Source organism: Thalassophryne amazonica, chromosome 13, assembly GCF_902500255.1.
Source record: "Thalassophryne amazonica chromosome 13, fThaAma1.1, whole genome shotgun sequence".
Lineage (NCBI taxonomy): Eukaryota > Metazoa > Chordata > Actinopteri > Batrachoidiformes > Batrachoididae > Thalassophryne > Thalassophryne amazonica.
This window is the reverse complement of record NC_047115.1, coordinates 13,872,443-13,891,604: the sequence shown is the minus strand read 5'-3', so window position 1 is coordinate 13,891,604 and position 19,162 is coordinate 13,872,443. Positions and strand designations below refer to the sequence as shown.

Sequence of the window (19,162 nt, the reverse complement as noted above, 5' to 3'; positions counted from 1 at the left end):
GATGGTAAAAGACCTGAAAATTTCAATTTTATGTTAATAAAAGTAGTAAAATGTCATTTACCTAAATTATGACCTGACACTCATCAGGCCGGAGCACAAAAATTGAGTATAGTATTTGCTAAGGTGGGCCACGAAGTCAAGCTCAGCCCACATCAGCTGACTCCATGTGTTTTCAATTAGGTCATCCCTCATACAGCATCTTACTTAAACAGCCTCAGCCAGCACAGTGTAGCTGCTGGCTCTGCAAGCCAAAATGCAACCCGTCGCCACCCCAGCGCTTCCCATTTTTTGTCTGTCACCCGTTCTACTCACTGTCATTTTGTTGTGGTTGCTTGCTTGCATTGTTTTGTTCCCTGCATTTAGGGTCTTTGCTCTGCCTACCTGCTGTAGCCTTTCCACGAAGGGGCAGGGAAGTCCCAGAACAGAGCCAGACTGACAAATACAGTACAACTTCTTGCAATGAAATAAAGTTTTCCTTTTGACTAAACTGATCCTGACTGAACAATATTGTTCCAACGATGATTAAAATCCACTTCATTTCTGAGATCCATGTGCAGACAGATGGGCAGATATGGATGGACACAAATGCAGGATTTAAGTAGTGGTCACACAAAATACTCATTTTTTTGTTGTTTTTAACCGTTTAATGTAGTTAATATTCATATTAAGTAACTTTTCATTATTTTAGGTCATTATTGACAATTAAATATTATTGTAATCTTAATTATTATTTTTTTCATCATAATGTAAGTTTTTACATGTTGGCATTGTGTTGCAGAGACAGTCAATAACACATCACAATCTAACAGTCACAAATTCATTCTGAAGGTGACTCTTTCAGTAATTTGATGGTATAAATGTGTTTGACAGTATGATCTGGTCTGGCTTTCTAATTGTCTCAAGCTAATTTAACAAGTGACAGCTGTGAGAACAGCCTCTAACCTATTACACCCCCACTTCCCAAACCCGCACTCTCACAACCATTACGCTAATAATTAGTGCCTCTGAGGCTTTTGAATGGAGCACAGCGGGAGATCACTGGGTGGATGTGTACTCCAGCATGTGTGAGTGGACATACAGTAAGCACTTGTGGGTCTAAATAGGAGTGATTACATATGAGGTTTATCAGGTGCCTGGAGACCCCAGGCAGATGCAGGGAGGGCAGTATTATGAACAAATAAGTGATACAGAAAGAAAGAAATAATTAGCAGATTTGGACCGCTGTCCACAGCCTTTAGTCTTTTCTGCCAATTCTGCAAAGCCAGGGAGCACGGCGTGATGGGGGGTGCCACTCCCTTGAGGAGAGGGCTATGGAGGGGGAAAAAAAACCCACTGATGGACACTCTTAAGGGAAGCCCCCTGGACACAGGCAGCACAAAAGGATTTGCCTGCAATTAGCTAACAGAGTCACAGTGCTCACCTGTGACACCTGTTACACATGGGAGACGTAAAGATGCATGTGTGATGCAAGCATGTAGGCGGTGCTAACATTACAGAATTGTGAGAGTGACCATCACTTTTACAGACCTAGAAAATGTAAGTCCCTGGTTAATTAATCAATCAAACAGAGATTCCTTTGTTTGATTGATTAGTTTGCAGATTTATTAGTTAGTTTGCAGATTAGTTTGCAGATTTGCAATTGATTAGACCGTAGCAGATTTAAGCCTATCAATGCAGTTGAAAAGCAGCAACTGCATTGATAGGCTTATGTTTTAATGATGATTATTTTGAATGATGTTTGTGTGCAGCACAGTGATGCACTTAGTAGGCTTGACTCCCATCAACAGAGTTTCTACTTCAAGGCCACCCATGTCCCATTTTTCCTGTGCATCTGGAGTTGCATCAGGAAAAAGGATCTAGAATAAAACGCGTTAAATCAACTGGATCGACTGTGGCAACAATGAGCAAAAAAAAAAAAAAAAAAAAAAAAAAAAAAAAAAAAAAATATATATATATATATATATATATATATATATATATAAAATTAATTAATTAATTAATAATACGAGCAAAGCAAGAGAGCGAGAGAAAGAGGAGATCTCACATGAATAGATGGTTAAGTTGAAGTTTTCAGCCATGCTAATGCTCCCCTGAAGCATTTACTGAAAATAAAGTCTGAAGGACCTAAATGAGATGGTGAGGACTTTCCAGGCATGTGAGAGGCAAATAAAGAAAAATGCTTAAAATGGCAGGAGGTTAAGATGGCTGTAGTTGGGGGTCTGGGGAGTGAAGCCACCCAGAAGCTGAAGGGTTTTAGCCATGGTAATGCTCCCCAGAAGCATTCACTGAAAAAAATCTGAAGGACCTAAATGACATGTTGAGATGCTGAAAAGCTTCACTTGTTCATGTCGCGACATATACATGTTACAAGTACCCCTTTAAAAAAGGGTATCTGTTAGAGTACTTCAAGTGTTGGTGAGTTCAGTTGTAGTTATTCAGTGTTTTGTTAATGCTGATTTTTCGTCTTGCACAAGCATGCCCAGAAAAAACTTATTTCATTTCTTTTGGCTTGGTCCATTTTTTTTAAGTTAAAAAAAATCCTAGATTCACCCGATTTTAAAATAAATTTATATGTGTCTTTCACATTCACTGTAAATGATGAATGTGTGCCACATACATATTATTACATATCAACATTTTCTTTGCTCTCCCTGGCTGGGGTCCAGTGGAGGTGGACATACATGACACAACATGTTGGCAGGCTTTGCTGTGACCAATCGATCTCAGAGCTCAATCAATCGTGATCAGATCGTTTCAGATGCTGTTTTGATGCCGTCAGAATATGTAGACTGCGATCAGATGACACAAAAACTGCATATAGACCGCTGTCAGATGTGCATTCCATCTCAATGGCACCAAGAGTTTTTGGAACATGTGCAACACACTCGGGAAAGCCGAATAAATGGGCCCAAATATGTAGATGCTCACAGACTGCCGTCCCTTGGTCTTCGGACCGCAAGTCAATATTTCCCGATTGTGGCCGGATGTGTCATTCTGACGCAATTCAGCCTCAATTGCCATATGTGTAATGGGGGTATAACAGTTTCCTCCTTGACACATACCTCACCCTTCAACCAAGTTTCACAAAAATCAGTTCACTAGGTTTTGCGTAATTCTGCCTTGGGGAAGATAATCAAAAGTACAAGGGCACACATTGGGCCTCATGTATCAACGTGCGTACGGCGATATTTGAGCGTATATGGGGTGTACGCCAAAATGGCTGCGCTACTTGGCATTTATCAATGTGGTCATTGGCGTACGCTGCGCTGAAAATATACACCAGGTCGAGAGGTGGCATAAATTATACACCAAAATGAACCAGCGCTGGAATCCACATAAAAATGAAAGTGATCAACATGATAAACAGTGCCATTATACAAATCAATGCATATGTTACATAAATAACACTTTCCTGATTATACTACATAATAATCAATACAAATCCCTCTTTTGCGGGATTGCTGGTCTCGAGCACGATCCGCAAAGAAAGCGCTGCTAGCCTTTTTCTCCAGAGCCTGGAGCCAGAGCAGCGCTGAGCTTAACTTTATGTGGTGTGATCGTTTTAGACAATGAAACTGATCATTACAACTGTAGTGTTGTCATTCCCTTCACCCGTGCTGCAATCAGGTTGTGTCATCTCGTTTGTCACAATAAAATAAATAAATACATCTTAAGAATAAAGAAATCTGAAAAATTAGGCGTGTCTTATTAATTGAGCGAGCAAATATTCATGTCAAGAATTATTGACATGTGAAAAGAGAATACAGTGGTCCCTCGCAATAACGCGGTTCACCGTTCGCGGCCTCGCCGTTTCACAGTTTTTAGTCCAATTTTGCATGCTTTTTTTTACAGTGTTCTGTGTGTCTGTTTATAAGAATCTTCTCGCCCAGAAGAAAAAAGAGCGCCAACAACTACTCATAACTGTGTTTGTCACTCGGAAAAAGACACCTGCAGCCAGGTGTGAGTGGAAAAAGGCGCGGCATCAGGAAACAGAGGCGCGATCAGAGGAACTGTGAAATACTGGTCAGTCACTATTAATAATTTCTTATGTGTCCAACCTCGTACGTTGATCGTTAAAATTACATTCGTTAGTTCTAAAAGCCATCATAATTATTTATAGGAAAACGTTCTATTTTTATTTCTCAAACAAATGTTTGGGCCTGAAAAGAGTTTGGTATTATTTTTCTACTAATGTTTGAACTTTGAGAGTGTTTACACACGAGAGAAAAGTGAGAAAATGTTATGCCTGATTGAGAAAGTGTATAAAGTGGTTTTACAGGGTTTTTACAGCTTTAAAACGTCTATAATAATTGTAAAAAAAAATAACGCTGACTACGTCGCAGACTTCGCTTTTTGCAGACTATTTTTAGAACGTAACTCCCGCAATAAACGAGGGACCACTGTAACACTTTTTTGATTATACTACAAAACAACTGATACGACGGCCGCTTTTGATGCTCTATTGGCACGCGTCGTGATTGGTGGAGTTCTTTTTCTTTGCCGTCTTCCTGGCTTCCATGTCGTAAAATGAGGGTGTGTCTGAAGCGGAGTCTGAATATTTATGGGCGTGTTTATTATAATTACGATTGTTTTCACCCGCCGCATTTATCAAGGTCACGTCGGGCATACGCCGGAAATGGGCAGATGCGCACTGCTTGATACATGTCACGGCAACTTTGTACGCCAAAACGGCTGCGCTACTTGGCATTTATCAATGTGGTCACTGGCGTACGCTGCGCTGAAAATATACACCAGGTCGAGAGGTGGCGTAAATTATACACCAAAATGAACCAGCGCTGGAATCCACATAAAAATGTAAATGATCAACATGATAAACAGTGCCATTATACAAATCAATGCATATGTTACATAAATAACACTTTCCTGATTATACTACATAATAATCAATACAAATCCCTCTTTTGCGGGATTGCTGGTCTCGAGCACGATCCGTGGCCACAGCGCTGACCGCAAAGAAAGCGCTGCTAGCCTTTTTCTCCAGAGCCTGGAGCCAGAGCAGCGCTGAGCTTAACTTTATGTGGTGTGATCGTTTTAGACAATGAAACTGATCATTACAACTGTAGTGTTGTCATTCCCTTCACCCGTGCTGCAATCAGGTTGTGTCGTCTCCATTCGTTTGTCACAATAAAATAAATAAAGAAATACATCTTAAGAATAAAGAAATCTGAAAAATTAGGCGTGTCTTATTAATTGAGCGAGCAAATATTCACATGTCAAGAATTATTGACATGTGAAAAGAGAATACAGTAGTCCCTCGCAATAACGCGGTTCACCGTTCGCGGCCTCGCCGTTTCACAGAGTTTTTAGTCCAATTTTGCATGCTTTTTTTTACAGTGCATTGTGGTCTGCGTGTCTGTTTATAAGAATCTTCTCGCCCAGAAGAAAAAAGAGCGCCAACAACTACTCATAACTGTGTTTGTCACTCGGAAACAGACACCTGCAGCCAGGTGTGAGTGGAAAAAGGCGCGGCGCCAGGATGCAGATGCGTGATCTGTGAAATACTGGTCAGTCACTATTAATAATTTCTTATGTGTCCAACCTCGTACGTTGATCATTAAAATTAAATTCGTTAGTTCTAAAAGCCATCATAATTATTTATAGGAAAACGTTCTATTTTTTTTTCTCAAACAAATGTTTGGGCCTGAAAACAGTTTGATCTTATTTTTCTACTAAGGTTTGAACTTTGAGAGTGTTTACACACGAGAGAAAAGTGAGAAAATGTTCATGCCTGATCGAGAAAAGTGTATAAAGTGGTTTTACAGCTTTGAAACGTCTATAATAATTGTAAAAAATAACGTTGACTATGTCGCGGTTTCGCGTATTACGGGCTATTTTTTAGCACGTAACTCCCGCGATAAACGAGGGACCACTGTAACACTTTTTTGATTATACTACACAATAATTGATACGACAGCCGCTTCTGATGCTCTATTGGCACGCGTTGTGATTGGTGGAGTTCTTTTTCTTTGCCGTCTACCTGGCTTCCATGTCGTAAAATGAGGGTGTGTCTGAAGCGGAGTCTGAATATTTATGGGCGTGTTTATTATAATTACGATTGTTTTCACCCGCCGCATTTATCAAGGTCACGTCAGGCGTACGCTGGAAATGAGCAGGTGCGCACTGCTTGATACATGTCACGGCAACTTTGGTGTACTTCAAATTTACACCGTAAATTTAAGCCACAAGTGCGCAACTTTGATACATGAGGCCCATTATGAGTATCTAGTCATCTAAAAACAGTCCAGATTTTACTCACACTGCTCTACCTCAAAATTTTATTGTCTATTCCAGGTCAAGATGCTTCGTTCGTCAAGCTTTGTGCAAATCTGTCGGTTGCTAATTTATTAAATACTAAAACACAATTGCAGCACAACATATGATGTCATTAGGAAAGGTTTAGTAAGTGACTATTTTCATGGGACATTAAAGCAATATTTGCAGGATATTTTATGTGATTTCTGGCTGTAAAATTTCCATCTTAAACATTTTCAGAACAATGGTCAAAATGGTAAAAACCACAACAAAATAACTGCTGAAATAATAAGAAATACGAGGTCTGTGAGTAAAGTATCGGACCTTTTTATTTTTTTCAAAAACTATATGGATTTGAATCACGTGCGATCAGTGATGCCAGTAACGCGTTACTTAGTAACGCGTTACTCTAATCTGACCACTTTTTTTAGTAACGGGTAATCTAACGTGTTAATCTTTCCAAATCAGTAATCAGATTAAAGTTACTTCTCCATGTCACTGTGCGTTACTATTTTTTTTCATTGTGGGTCGATAGCAGCATTAAACTTGGTCCGTGGGCAGGAGGTCGGGGTTCGACTGAACTGCCCACTTTAAGCGAGCTGTGAGCTTTTCATCCATGGTTTTTTGCAGCTGCTCGACTCGTCCTCACCTCTTAAAGCGCGGTGATCAGCACACCTGCACTGAGCTTTACAAAGACATTTTTATACTTTTTCCCTCCCTTATTTAGAATTCTGAGCTGAGCCGCTCTGTATCTGGTCGTTAAAAACAGCTGATCCTCCGCGAAATGTCAACAACTAACACTATTTTCCACTCAAATGCACCTAAACTCTCTTTCTGAGGACCACATGATGTGAAAACGCAATAAAACTTTCTTACCTGTAAATCTGGTCATGTTTTCTGCATAAATAAATGTTATCCATCCTTTGTGCTCAAACGCCAAAGCAGGGGCGAATCCAGATGGAATGGGGGCATGGGGGAGGGATGTGCCCCCCTCACAACACCCCTGGATTAAAGGTCCAGTTTTGAAGCCTTTTTTTACTACAACTACTAATACTACTTAAAATAATATTAATTTCGACAAGTAAAATATTTAGAGAGAATTTAAATGTTAGAAAAATGCAAGAATGAATTTAATAGTTACATTTATAAACAATGTAGGTTCGAAATTGCAAGTATTACTGTTACAGTGCTGTCAACAGTTAAATATGAGGTCAAGAAAGAGGTCTTTATTTTACTTTTTGTAAAACAAGTATTTATTTTCATTGAAGTTAAGAAAGGGTGACTATAAAGTAAGTTTTGGCAAAACAGGTATCATTGTCATGTTGAGGTGGGTTGTTGTCGGCAGCTGGAGAAAGTAACTAAAAAAGTAACTAGTAATCTAACTTAGTTACTTTTACAATTGAGTAATCAGTAAACTAACTAAGTTACTTTTTCAAGGAGTAATCAGTAATCAGTAATTGGATTACTTTTTCAAAGTAACTGTGGCAACACATCAGCCAAATTTGAACCTTCGTGCGCATGTGTGAGTTTTTTCACACCTGTCGGTTGCGTCATTCGCCTGTGGGCAGGCTTTGAGTGAGCACTGGTCCACCCCTCCCGTCGGAATTCACACCTCCGTTGGAAGCCTTACAGGACAAGTTGGAACATGCCCAGCTGTTAAACAATTTCTTGGATACTCACTTGACTGAAAGCCATCGAAAGCCGCCTGAATCTTTCGAATGGTTTCCAATACGGAGGTGTTTCTCTGTGCCGCCACGCGATGAGCGGCTGCATGCCGACGTGCAAATCCGTCCGCACGTCTTTCATTACAAAATCTCCTTTAACAGTGGAATGTCCAGATAAACTGCTGATCCCGACCTCTTCTGAAACTTCTCTGTTCTCTCACGACGTCCTGGATCAACAGAGGCTTAAATTTGTAAGTTTTCAGCTTGAAACAGGCTGACGACGGCGGCTCGGGGCGCCGTCCGGCGCCGTGAGCTGTCCTTAAAGCGATAGTAACACTCCTTAATCTCTCATCAGCTGTTAAAATTTTCCCAGAAAACCATATGAATTTCTCGAATGGTGTTCACTTGGATGTGTCTCACAGTTTCTGAAAAAATTTTGATCAAGCAAAGCGGCAGTCTCTCAGCAAGTTCTCAGACAAAGGAATTCCGACAGGATGGGTGGACCAGTGCTCACTCAAAGCCTGCTCACAGGCAAATGACGCAACTGACAGGCGTGAAAAAACTCACGCATGCGCACGAGGGTTCAAGGTTGGCTGATGTAATCGCCCGTGATTCAAATCCATATAGTTTTTTAAAAAAATAAAAAGGTACAATACTTTTCTCACAGACCTCGTAATCCCACACACATGTGAAAAGTTCCTTTCTTCACGTAAGCAAAATAGTACACAAGTACTTAGTCCACAACCAACAAGCCAGTTTCACTGGAAGTTTGTCACTGTGACGAGCAGTTACTTGCACTGAGTGTGTTACTAACCATCAGTGACTGTGTTGGCTGGCAGTCGTCCGACTAATGTGCGCTCTATGCACACCTGTTCGAGCTGAGGTCCATTCAGAGTCAGGCTTACCAAAACACCGCTGCTCAGCATCAGCTGCAGGATAAAAAAAAGCTACTCTGGGAAATACACTCATAGGGTTACATTTCACAAATGTTCATTCTTAAATCCTCCTCAAATCCAAACCTTATCCTTGTATAGTACAAGCACAAAGTTAAATCCAGCCATAACCTCAACATGAACATTTTGCCTGTCGTGCACAGGTGATGATGAAGTGGGATAACAAATATCAAATATTATCTTGAACTAAATGACTTAATAGTGAGTATTACTTCATACTTACATACAAAATTTGGTGAATGCAAAATAAATGTTAGCAGAGTAGCAGATTTAAACTCTGTGGTGCTTAATGTAGTGACCTTGAAATAAAACCCCCAGTGATGACTGAATGGAAGCCCTGAGGGAATGAGTGGCACAAACTGATGATCCTCAAAATTTCATATGCTCCTGCTGCTACTGACGCTATTGTTTGTGATGAAACGAGTTAGCGTCTCATAACAATACATTTTGCTGTCATGTTAATAGTTTGTTTTCCTGCTAATATCTGATTTTATATAACAACTGAGTGGCTCCTTGTCATTTCATTGGTGGCTTGAATGTCACATGACATGGATTATTCGTACCATTTTTCATTGTGTTTCATTTACCGTGCAACAGTTCTTTTTAGTGTGTAATTTTGGTGCTATGGGCAGCACAGTGACTTAGTGCTTAGCACTGTTGCCTCACAGCAAGAAGGTCATGGGTTTGATTCCCACCTGTGGCCTTTCTGTGTGGAGTTTGCATGTTCTCCCCGTGTTCGCATGTGTTCTCTTCGAGTGCTCCGGCTTCCTCCCACATCCAAAGATGCACAGGTTAGGTGGATTGGATAGTTTAAATTGTCCGTAGCTGTGTGTGCGGGTGTGAATGTGTTTGTTTGTCTATATGTGGCCCTGCGACAGACTGGCATCCTGTCCAAGGTGTACCCTGCCTCACGCTCTATGACTGCTGGGATAGGCTCCTGCCCCCCGTGACCCTTAATTGGTTGGACTAAGCAGTTGAAGATGAGTGAGTGAATTTGGGTGCCATATGAAATGTGCTATTGCATGCCACGACCACTGCGCATGCTCACACTATCAGGGGCAGTGTTTAGCTAAACATGGCGGACTTTGTTTTGCTGGCGAATGATGATTTGAAGGAGCTAATTCTTCTAAGACAAAACAATAAATAAATCCACCACGCCGTAAGCCGTCTGGAGGCAAGAAAAGCTGTTAGGATAAAGAGGATGAAGTTAGGATGAAAAGTTGGACAAACATCTGACGCAATTTTTCGCTGGAGTGAGGAAAGCAGAGGGCAGACTTGAACTGAATTGAACTGAACTGAAGCAGCATCACAGACTACATTGTCAAAATTGTTTTTTGCAAACTGAGTGAGAACAATTTTGGACTCCTATTTAAAGTTCATGTTGGACTGTTGACTTTAAAGCAACAGTGACAAACACCAAAATGCAAGTCAGTTTTCTGTTTAGAAAATAATAAAATATCAAATGACAAGGATCTATTTTTGCCGTTATATAAAACAAATAATGAATGCTTTTTCATTCTTTCAATAGAACAAATACGAGGTCTGTTAGAAAAGTATCGGACCTTTTTATTTTTTGCAAAAACCATATGGATATGAATCACGTGTGATTGCATCAGCCAAGCTTGAACCTTTGTGCGCATGCGTGAGTTTTTTCACGCCTGTCGGTTGCGTCATTCGCCTGTGAGCAGGCTTTGTGTGAGCAGTGGTCCACCCCTCTCGTCGGATTTTTATTGCGAATAAATGTCTGAATGATTTGGAGCTTTGCTACATCAATTTTTTTCAGAAACTGTGAGAGACCTCCAGGTGGACACCATTCGGAAAATTCAGATGGCTTTCAGGGACCATTTTATGGGGATTACACAGATTAAGAAGTGCTCCAGCCAGTTTAAAGACTGCCCACAGCGTCTGAGAGCGCGGCGCACTCCGAGCACTGATCGACAGGCTGACACCCTGCTGAAACAACCAGATCATTTCCAACGTGAAGGCTTTGTTGATCCGGGACGTCGTCTGACTTCCACAAAAAAGGCGTAAGGCGTGGACATCAGCACTTTTTCGGCACATTCCACTGTTACAGGAGTTTTTTTCATGGAAAAAGAAGCGGACGGATGCGCCACCGTGCCGTTCATGGCGCGGGACAAAGCCACCTCCGTGTTGGTCTCACAAGACGGCTTTGAGATGGATTTCAGACGGCTGTCGGTGGCTTTTTAGTCGTGTGACTATCCGAGAAATTGTGCATGAGCTGGACATGCCCCAACATGTCCTGTGAGGCTTCATGACAGCGTTGCTTTGCGCCATGCGGCTCCGCCGCAACGCGCGGAATTCCTCCGCATGTCTGTCTCAATGTGCCGAAAAAGTGCTGATGTCCACGTCTTCCGCAATTCCTGTGCTAGTCAGAGGACGTCCCGGATAAAACACAGCGTCCAGTTTAGAAATGAACGGCACATTCCAGTGTTACAGGAGTTTTGTCATGGAAAGAGGAGCGGAGGAATTCCGCGCGTCGCGGCGGAGCCGCATGGCGCAAAGCAACGCTGCGATGAAGCCTCACAGGACATGTTGGGGCATGTCCAGCTCATGCACAATTTCTCGGATAGTCACACGACTAAAAAGCCATTGACAGCCGTCTGAAATCCATCTCAAAGCCGTCCTGTGAGACCAACACGGAGGTGGTTTTGTTTTGTCCCGCGCCATGAACGGCACGGTGGCACATCCCTCCGCTTCTTTTTCCATGAAAAAAACTCCTGTAACAGTGGAATGTGCCGAAAAAGTGCTGCTGTCCACGCCTTATGCCTTTTCGTTCAGACATTTATTTGCAATAAAAATCCAACGAGAGGGGTGGACCACTGCTCACACAAAGCCTGCTCACAGGCGAATGACGCAACCGACACGCATGAAAAAACTCACGCATGCGCACAAAGGTTCAAGCTTGGCTGATGCAATCACACGTGATTCAAATCCATATGGTTTTTGCAAAAAATAAAAAGGTCCGATACTTTTCTAACAGACCTCGTATTTCATGAGCTGAAAGATGGAACGTACCATTCGGCGAGGTGAAGATGAGTGAAATATTCGTAATTCGTACCACTGAACTCATAAACATTCATTATGTACATACTATAAAAGCATGTGTGAACTACCATAAACTATTATGATAATTATGTAATCCATTAAGTCATTGGTTACTAGTAGCTACTAGTAACCAGTGACTTAAGGTGACAGTCGGTTGTCTTTAGTACGAGGTCTCGTCATAGGATTCTTGGGCACTGCTGGAGTGACTATGTACCAAATGAACTGTTACTAAGAGGCTAAGGTGAGGAGTATCACTTGCATTGTGAGGAAGCATCAGCTTTAATATTTTGACCATGTGGCACATTTTTCTCTGTATGATCTAGAAGGCTGGTGACTGAGTGTTGAGAGGTCTTTTTTTAGGATTTGCTTGATTTGCTCTTTTAATGATAATATAAATTTATTATGTTTCTATTTTAGGGTGACTTATGTATGTTGTGATTTGGCACAATATCAATAAAATTAATTGAATTTTAGACTGCTGGTTGGGCACAAAGAGAAATTTACAGACATCACTTTGGACACCGGGGATTGTTTTTTTTTTGTGTGTGTGGGGGGGGGGGGTTAGCACATGATTAATCCATTAACAGTAAAGATATTCTACAGCTTAATTGATAATGAAAACATTCTTTGCTGTGCTAATGTACACGAGAATGCATACAGTACAGCAGCTGGTGGAATATTGAGTCTGTGTACCTGGCACCAACTCTTGTTTCTCCATCGAGTGTGAACACAGGTGTTTGTCTGCAACAGTTCCTGAATGAACAAAATACACAAGCAGAAAGAACAAAAAAAAAAAACCAACAGAACCTTTGTGAGAGGAACACAGATGGAAAAGCTAAACCTGCAAACAGGTGTATGCTTTCTCATTCCGACTAAGAACTTTCTCAAACTAACTATTAATTGCAATGAAGTCATCAGCAAAGGTTTCAGTGAGTTAATCTGAAACCAATTACAGATAATCAATCCTTTGTATAATGAAATAAAACAAAGACAGAGGTTTTTGGTGCAATTTGTACTGAATTACGTCCCATGTCACATCATCTTTTTTTTCTTAGTGCCTGTGTCCCCCCAAATGCTCTAAATTAAAATGGAGGAAAAAATGCCACACCCAGAATCTTTTTTTGAGCACATGCTCTGAGTGCTTTTAAACTGAAAATCCCTCAATTTATCAAAGATGTCACTGCAGCACCTGTTCAGGCAAAGGAGAGGACAGGATTATTTTTTGCTGATATGTCACTCAAAATATAACACAATATAGACCAAAAAAGTAATCTGTGATAGCAGACTGAACAGACGCTCGGTTCTTTGCTCCGGGTGAGTATGTTCTATCACTGTACATTTTAAGGTAGCCGTTTATTGTTGTCATAGGAACATGTCAAGAAGAGCGCTCAAAGCAATCACGCCCCCAATTATACAGAACCTTATGGCTTAAAATGTCTTTAACTTAGAAGCTAGGGAAAAAAACACCCCTGTACTCTTGTCATAGAGGAGGAAACTATGTGTAGAGACAAAAACAATTTTTGTGTACAAGACTGTAAACATCTTTATTTTTTTCTCAGGTTGCATATTTTAACATGGTCTCCTACAGGAATATGGTCCCTTTTGGAAACACCAACTAAAATGTTTGTCTTCTTTCAGCAGGGCTTCATCTGAGGCCCCCGAAGCTTCTTGCTTGGGGCTCACTCAGTGCACCTATATATATATATATATATATATATATATATATATATATATATATATATATACAGACCTTTTTATTTTTTGCAAAAACCTGATGGATTTGAATCACGTGTGCTTGCATGAGCAAACCTTGAACCTTCGTGCACATGCGTGAACTTTTTCATGCCTGTCGATTGCATCATTTTCTGGTAAGCAGCCTTTGTGTGAGGACGTGTTGTGTGCTCGGCGGATTTTCATTTCAAGGAAAAAGACAGAACGACTGGAGCAGTGCCGCATCAAATTTTGCCAGAAACTGGGCGACAGCCAGGTGGAAACATTATATATATATATATATATATATATATATATATATATATATATATATATATATATATATATATATATATATGTGTGTGTGTGTGTGTGTGTGTGTGTGTGTGTGTGTGTGTGTGTGTGTGTGTGTAGAGAGAGAGAAAGAGAAGAAAGAGTTGCAAAATTTTCCACTGTTATTTTTGATTGATGTTTTCTTCAAGAAAATCCATTTTTTTTCTTCGTCTCAGACATAAAGTAATAAATAAACAAATAAATTGTCCGAGTGTCTCAGTTTGGAATTGTCCTGGATCAAGACTAAGAATCTGGCTTTCAGTGACTTCATGGATTTGGACATCAGAAGTATATGAATAGAAATATTTCTGCTGCTTTGAAGGTCCCAGTGAGCACATCTTCTGTAAATCGAAGAGGTGCAGATCCACCAGAACTCTTCCTACATCTGGCCGCCCGTCTAAACTGATTGATCGGTAGAGAAGGGCCTTAGTCAAGGAGATGCCCACAAACCCGATGGTCACTTTGTCAGAGCTCCAGCATTCCTCTGTGGAGAGAGGAGAACCTTCCACAAGGACAACCATCTCTGCAGCAATCCACCATTCAGGCTTCTATGGTAGAGTGGCCAGACGGAAGCCACTTGTTAATAAAAGGCACATGGCAGCCCACCTGGAGTTTGCCAAAAGGCACCTGAAGGACTCTCAGACCATGAAAAACAAAATTCTCTGGTCTGATGAGACAAAGACTGAACTCTCTGGCGTGAATAACAGGCGTCATGTTTGGAGGAAACCAGGCACCATCCCTATAGTGAAGCATGATGGCAGCATCATGCTGTGGGGATGTTTTTCAGCAGCAGGAACTGGGAGACTAGTCAGGATTGAGGAAAAGATGAATGCAGCAATGTACAGAGACATCCTGGATGAAAACCTGCTCCAGAGCGCTCTTGGCCTCAGACTGGGGCGACGGTTCATCATTCAGCAGGGCAATGACCCTAAACACACACCAAAGATATCAAAGGAGTGGCTTCAGGACAACTCTGTGAATGTCCTTGAGTGGTCCAGCCAGAGCCCAGACATGAATCTGACTGAACATCTCTGGAGAGATCTGAAAATGGCTGTGCACCGACACTCCCCATCCAACCTGATGGAGCTTGAGAGGTGCTGCAAAGACGAATGGACAAAACTGCCCAAAGATAGGTGCACCAAGCTTGTGGCATCAGAAACAAGAATACTTGAGGCTGTAATTGCTACCAAAGATGCATCAACAAAGTATTGAGCAAAGGGCGTGAACGCTCATGTACAGGTTTTCTTAGATTTTTTTTATTTTTAATAAATTTGCAAAAATTAAAAAGAAAAAAAAAACAACTTTATTCATGTTGTCATTATGGGGTGTTGTGAGTTGAAGTTTGAGGGAAAAATTAATTTACTCCATTTTTGAATAAGGCTGTAACTTAACAAAATGTGGAAAAAGTCCCCCCACCCCAAAAAAAAGCCCCATGAATACTTTCCAGATGCAATGTATGGTTGTGAGACGTGGATGCTAAACAGTCAGCTAAGGGGAAGGCAAGCTGTCTTTGGCACTAGAGCTCTCAGGAGGATCCATGGATACCACTGAAATGAGGACATATCAAACACGTGGTTACTTAGGAAGACTCAGATGAGAAGTGTCCCTGAATTGTGGCTATAACAGATGGATTGTTACTTTGAGAGGTGGGGACAAAACGGTTCTTTGCATGGATGGTTGCCATCCTGGACCCAGGGCAGGTCTGTGGTGTGGTGGATGCAGCAATGCGCAGCACCAGCAATTACTTCCAAACCTGTACTTCCATGACAAAATATGTCAATCTCAACTGTACACATATTTTGTCTGAATTTTTTTTCTAAACTTGGTCTTGGTGGCCATGCTAGCATCAGTCTTGTGTCTTATTTTATTTTTATTTTATTGAAATTTATTTTTTTTTATCATGGTTTTATCTATTTATGTATTATTTTATCTTATCTATTTTATTGTTATTATTGTTATTATTGCTATTTTCCGTGTCTATGCTTTTGTTGTGCTGCACTTTGGAGACTCGGGTCTGTTTAAATGTGCTTTATAAATAAAGTGGATTGGATTGGATTGGATTAGTGTTTTGGTTTTTTTTTTGCTTCTGTCACTGTAGCATGAGTGCCACACGCCACATATGGTCCCTTAGCTGAGTGAGTTATGACAGTTGGCAAGTGTGTGGCCACTGCATCAGATTCTGCTCATTCTGTTAAAAAAAAAGCAAATAGTATAAGACGAGTGGGAAAGACCTGAAAGAGGATGCTGGTAAGGTCTGTTTTACGCACATGTCAATGTGTGTGCATGTGAGGCAGTGAGTGTGCCTGTAGGTCACTCATTCCTGCTACATTCCAAAGCCAGCTGGGGTGATTGGATGGGAGGAGAAAGCAGAGGAGGGTGGGGTGGAGAGGTGAGTTGGGGTGTTTCTAGTTACAGACAATGGTTATGGGTGAGAGCCAGGCGGTGGATGGGTGGGGTGTCATGGCCGCAGACAGGTCCCAGCAAACAAAGCTATGCCTGTACTACACAAGTACACAGTGGAAGGGCGGCTGGAAGAAGAGGGGGATGAATGAGGGGGAGGAAAGAAAGGATGAGGAAGGGAAGGAGGGAGGAAGGGAAGGGAAGGGATAAGGGGGTGGTTTGCAGGCCCCTGATCCCCTCAAATATCCCCCTCGATGACAGAGCTTGGCCGAAAGAGAGGTGATGAGAGAGGCGAAGGAGAAATGAGAACAAACAAGCACAACAGGGAGAGTGAAGGGAGAGGGAGAAAAGAGAGAGAATGCCCCTATTTGTTAATCAATCGGCCGTTTCGGAAAGGGAAAACTCTGAAAATCCCCAGAGGGAGGAAGGAGATGGGGGAAGGAACAGAGGTGTGCTGGAGAGGTTAAGAGGCTGTTACCTCCAACTCCTTCAGCGAATCACGTAGCTTCTCTGGTCGGCTGTTCCTGGGGGTCCATGAATAGCCTCGAGCTATGGACGACAAACATGAAAAGAATCTTGCGAATAGAAGGCTGAAACACCGGCAGTGGTGACATTTATTTTTTAAAATAAAAGCATTCGTGGGAAGTCAGAAGAACTTTGCTTCAGAAACCAGAAAACGGCAAAATGGTTGAGACTTCTACAGTTAGAGAATCTTCTACAATTAGAGGAAGTCATACTCAGTGTCTGAGGCCCATCAGGTCAGTGCTTGTCCACAGAGACTGTAGCATGAAGAGGGTGGTACTCTATGACTCCTAAAGATGGGACCCCAGTCCATCGCACGTTACGCTCCAAGTACCCATTTATAGTTGGGTTGTCTGGGACAATATAGATGAAGTGGCTTGTGCACAAAGACAGGTAGCCTAAAGCACAAACCTGGAACTGAATCCATGTCTACCGGCTGGTAGTCCGATCTCGTGTAACAAAGACCTCTGGCATGCTGACTTCTTCTTTACTTTTGCTACATTCAGTAAGTAAACTTGCATTCTGAGAACGCAAAGCACAGGTTGGTAAAAATGGTAAATGGACTGCATTTATATAGCACTTTTCCATCTGCATCAGATGCACAAAGCGCTTTACAATAACACCTCACATTCACCCCAATGTCAGGTTGGTACATAACACTTTACATGATCTAACAGATAAGGACACCTGTTCATTTAGTATTTTATATGTTCACAACAGAACCTTAATATCTGAATTCGCATGAACAAGAAGTTAAATAAATGGGACAAAAACTGGGGTAATAGAGTAAGCGCAAATTAGTTTGCCACATGAGCCACCTAGCTCTCCTACTCTGTGGGACAGCAATTGTTGCACCAATATACATGTCAAAGTTGGATCTCAGGTGTGTGCCTCAGGCTACCTGTATCAGTCCTTGGACAAGACACTCTATCTGCATCATCCCAGTCCACCCAGCTGTAAATGGGTACCAGCCTTGGCTGAGAAGGTAACCTGTGATAGACTGGAGTCCCTTTCAGGGAGAGTTGTCGACTCTCATCCTCTTCAAGGTATTCAAGAATAAAGGTTGGTCTGATGGGCCCCAGGGCCTGTACAGGATTTCTTCTTCTTGTTAGAACTCTAGTAGGAGCAGTATTCTGAACCAAGTGATGATTTCTATAACCCCAAATAAGAAAAAAGTTAGGAAGAAATGGAAAATACAAATAAGAAAAAAGCAGCGATTCTTAACATTTACTTTGACTTCTTTGTCATTTCAAACTGTACAAACCCAAGAAATCTGATGTGGTCATCTTAATTTTATTTGTTAATATATGGACTGCATTTATATAGTGTCAGAAGCTAAACGTGCTTTACAATGATGACTCACATTAATCCATTCATTCACACACACTGATGTCAGTGTGCAACCATGTGGTCATAAGCACACCTAGAGCAACTTGGGGATTAAGGACCTTGCCCAAGGGCCCTTAGTGATTTTCTGATCTGACAGGGATTTGAACTGAGGATCCTCTGTTCTCAAGCCCACTGCTTTAACCATCACCTCCCCAATTTACATCCATTCCTGCATTTCAGGCCTGTAACCCACTCCAAAAAAAGTTGGGATGGGAACAATTCTTTTGATAAAAAGATTTTCTAGTTGCCATATTCTTTCTATATCTTACTCATTAATGGAACTTAACTAAAACAGATACATATCCCTGGAAATCAATTGAGGATTTTCATCTGCTGACATGCCAATGATATCATGAACAACACACATCTGGACATAAAACAGGCCAACAACCAATTATCTAATACTTTTTTCTTCTTCACAGACTAAGGTTAATTATGGAGTTCCACAAGGCTCTGTGCTAGGACCAATTTGATTCACTTTATACATGCTTCCCTTAGGCAGTATTATTAGACGGCATTGCTTAAATTTTCATTGTTACGCAGATGATACCCAGCTTTATCTATCCATGAAGCCAGAGGACACACACCAATTAGCTAAACTGCAGGATTGTCTTACAGACATAAAGACATGGATGACCTCTAATTTCCTGCTTTTAAACTCAGATAAAACTGAAGTTACTGTACTTGGCCCCACAAATCTTAGAAACATGGTGTCTAACCAGATCCTTACTCTGGATGGCATTACCCTGACCTCTAGTAATACTGTGAGAAATCTTGGAGTCATTTTTGATCAGGATATGTCATTCAAAGCGCATATTAAACAAATATGTAGGACTGCTTTTTTGCATTTAC

General features: G+C 41.3%; 1 protein-coding gene across 4 annotated transcripts in view; it reads right to left on the bottom strand.

Annotated features, from left to right (window-relative positions):
• wdpcp (WD repeat containing planar cell polarity effector) overlaps positions 1-19,162 on the bottom strand; it is a 169,878-nt gene that overhangs the window by 99,574 nt on the left and 51,142 nt on the right. For all 4 annotated transcript variants that reach the window (XM_034184980.1, XM_034184984.1, XM_034184983.1 and 1 more), the window contains 3 exons: positions 16,878-16,948; positions 12,650-12,709; positions 8,752-8,866 (listed from right to left, as the gene is read on the bottom strand). In XM_034184980.1, coding sequence (XP_034040871.1) covers positions 8,752-8,866; positions 12,650-12,709; positions 16,878-16,948 — 246 coding nt within the window. The remainder of the gene's footprint in view (positions 1-8,751; positions 8,867-12,649; positions 12,710-16,877; positions 16,949-19,162) is intronic.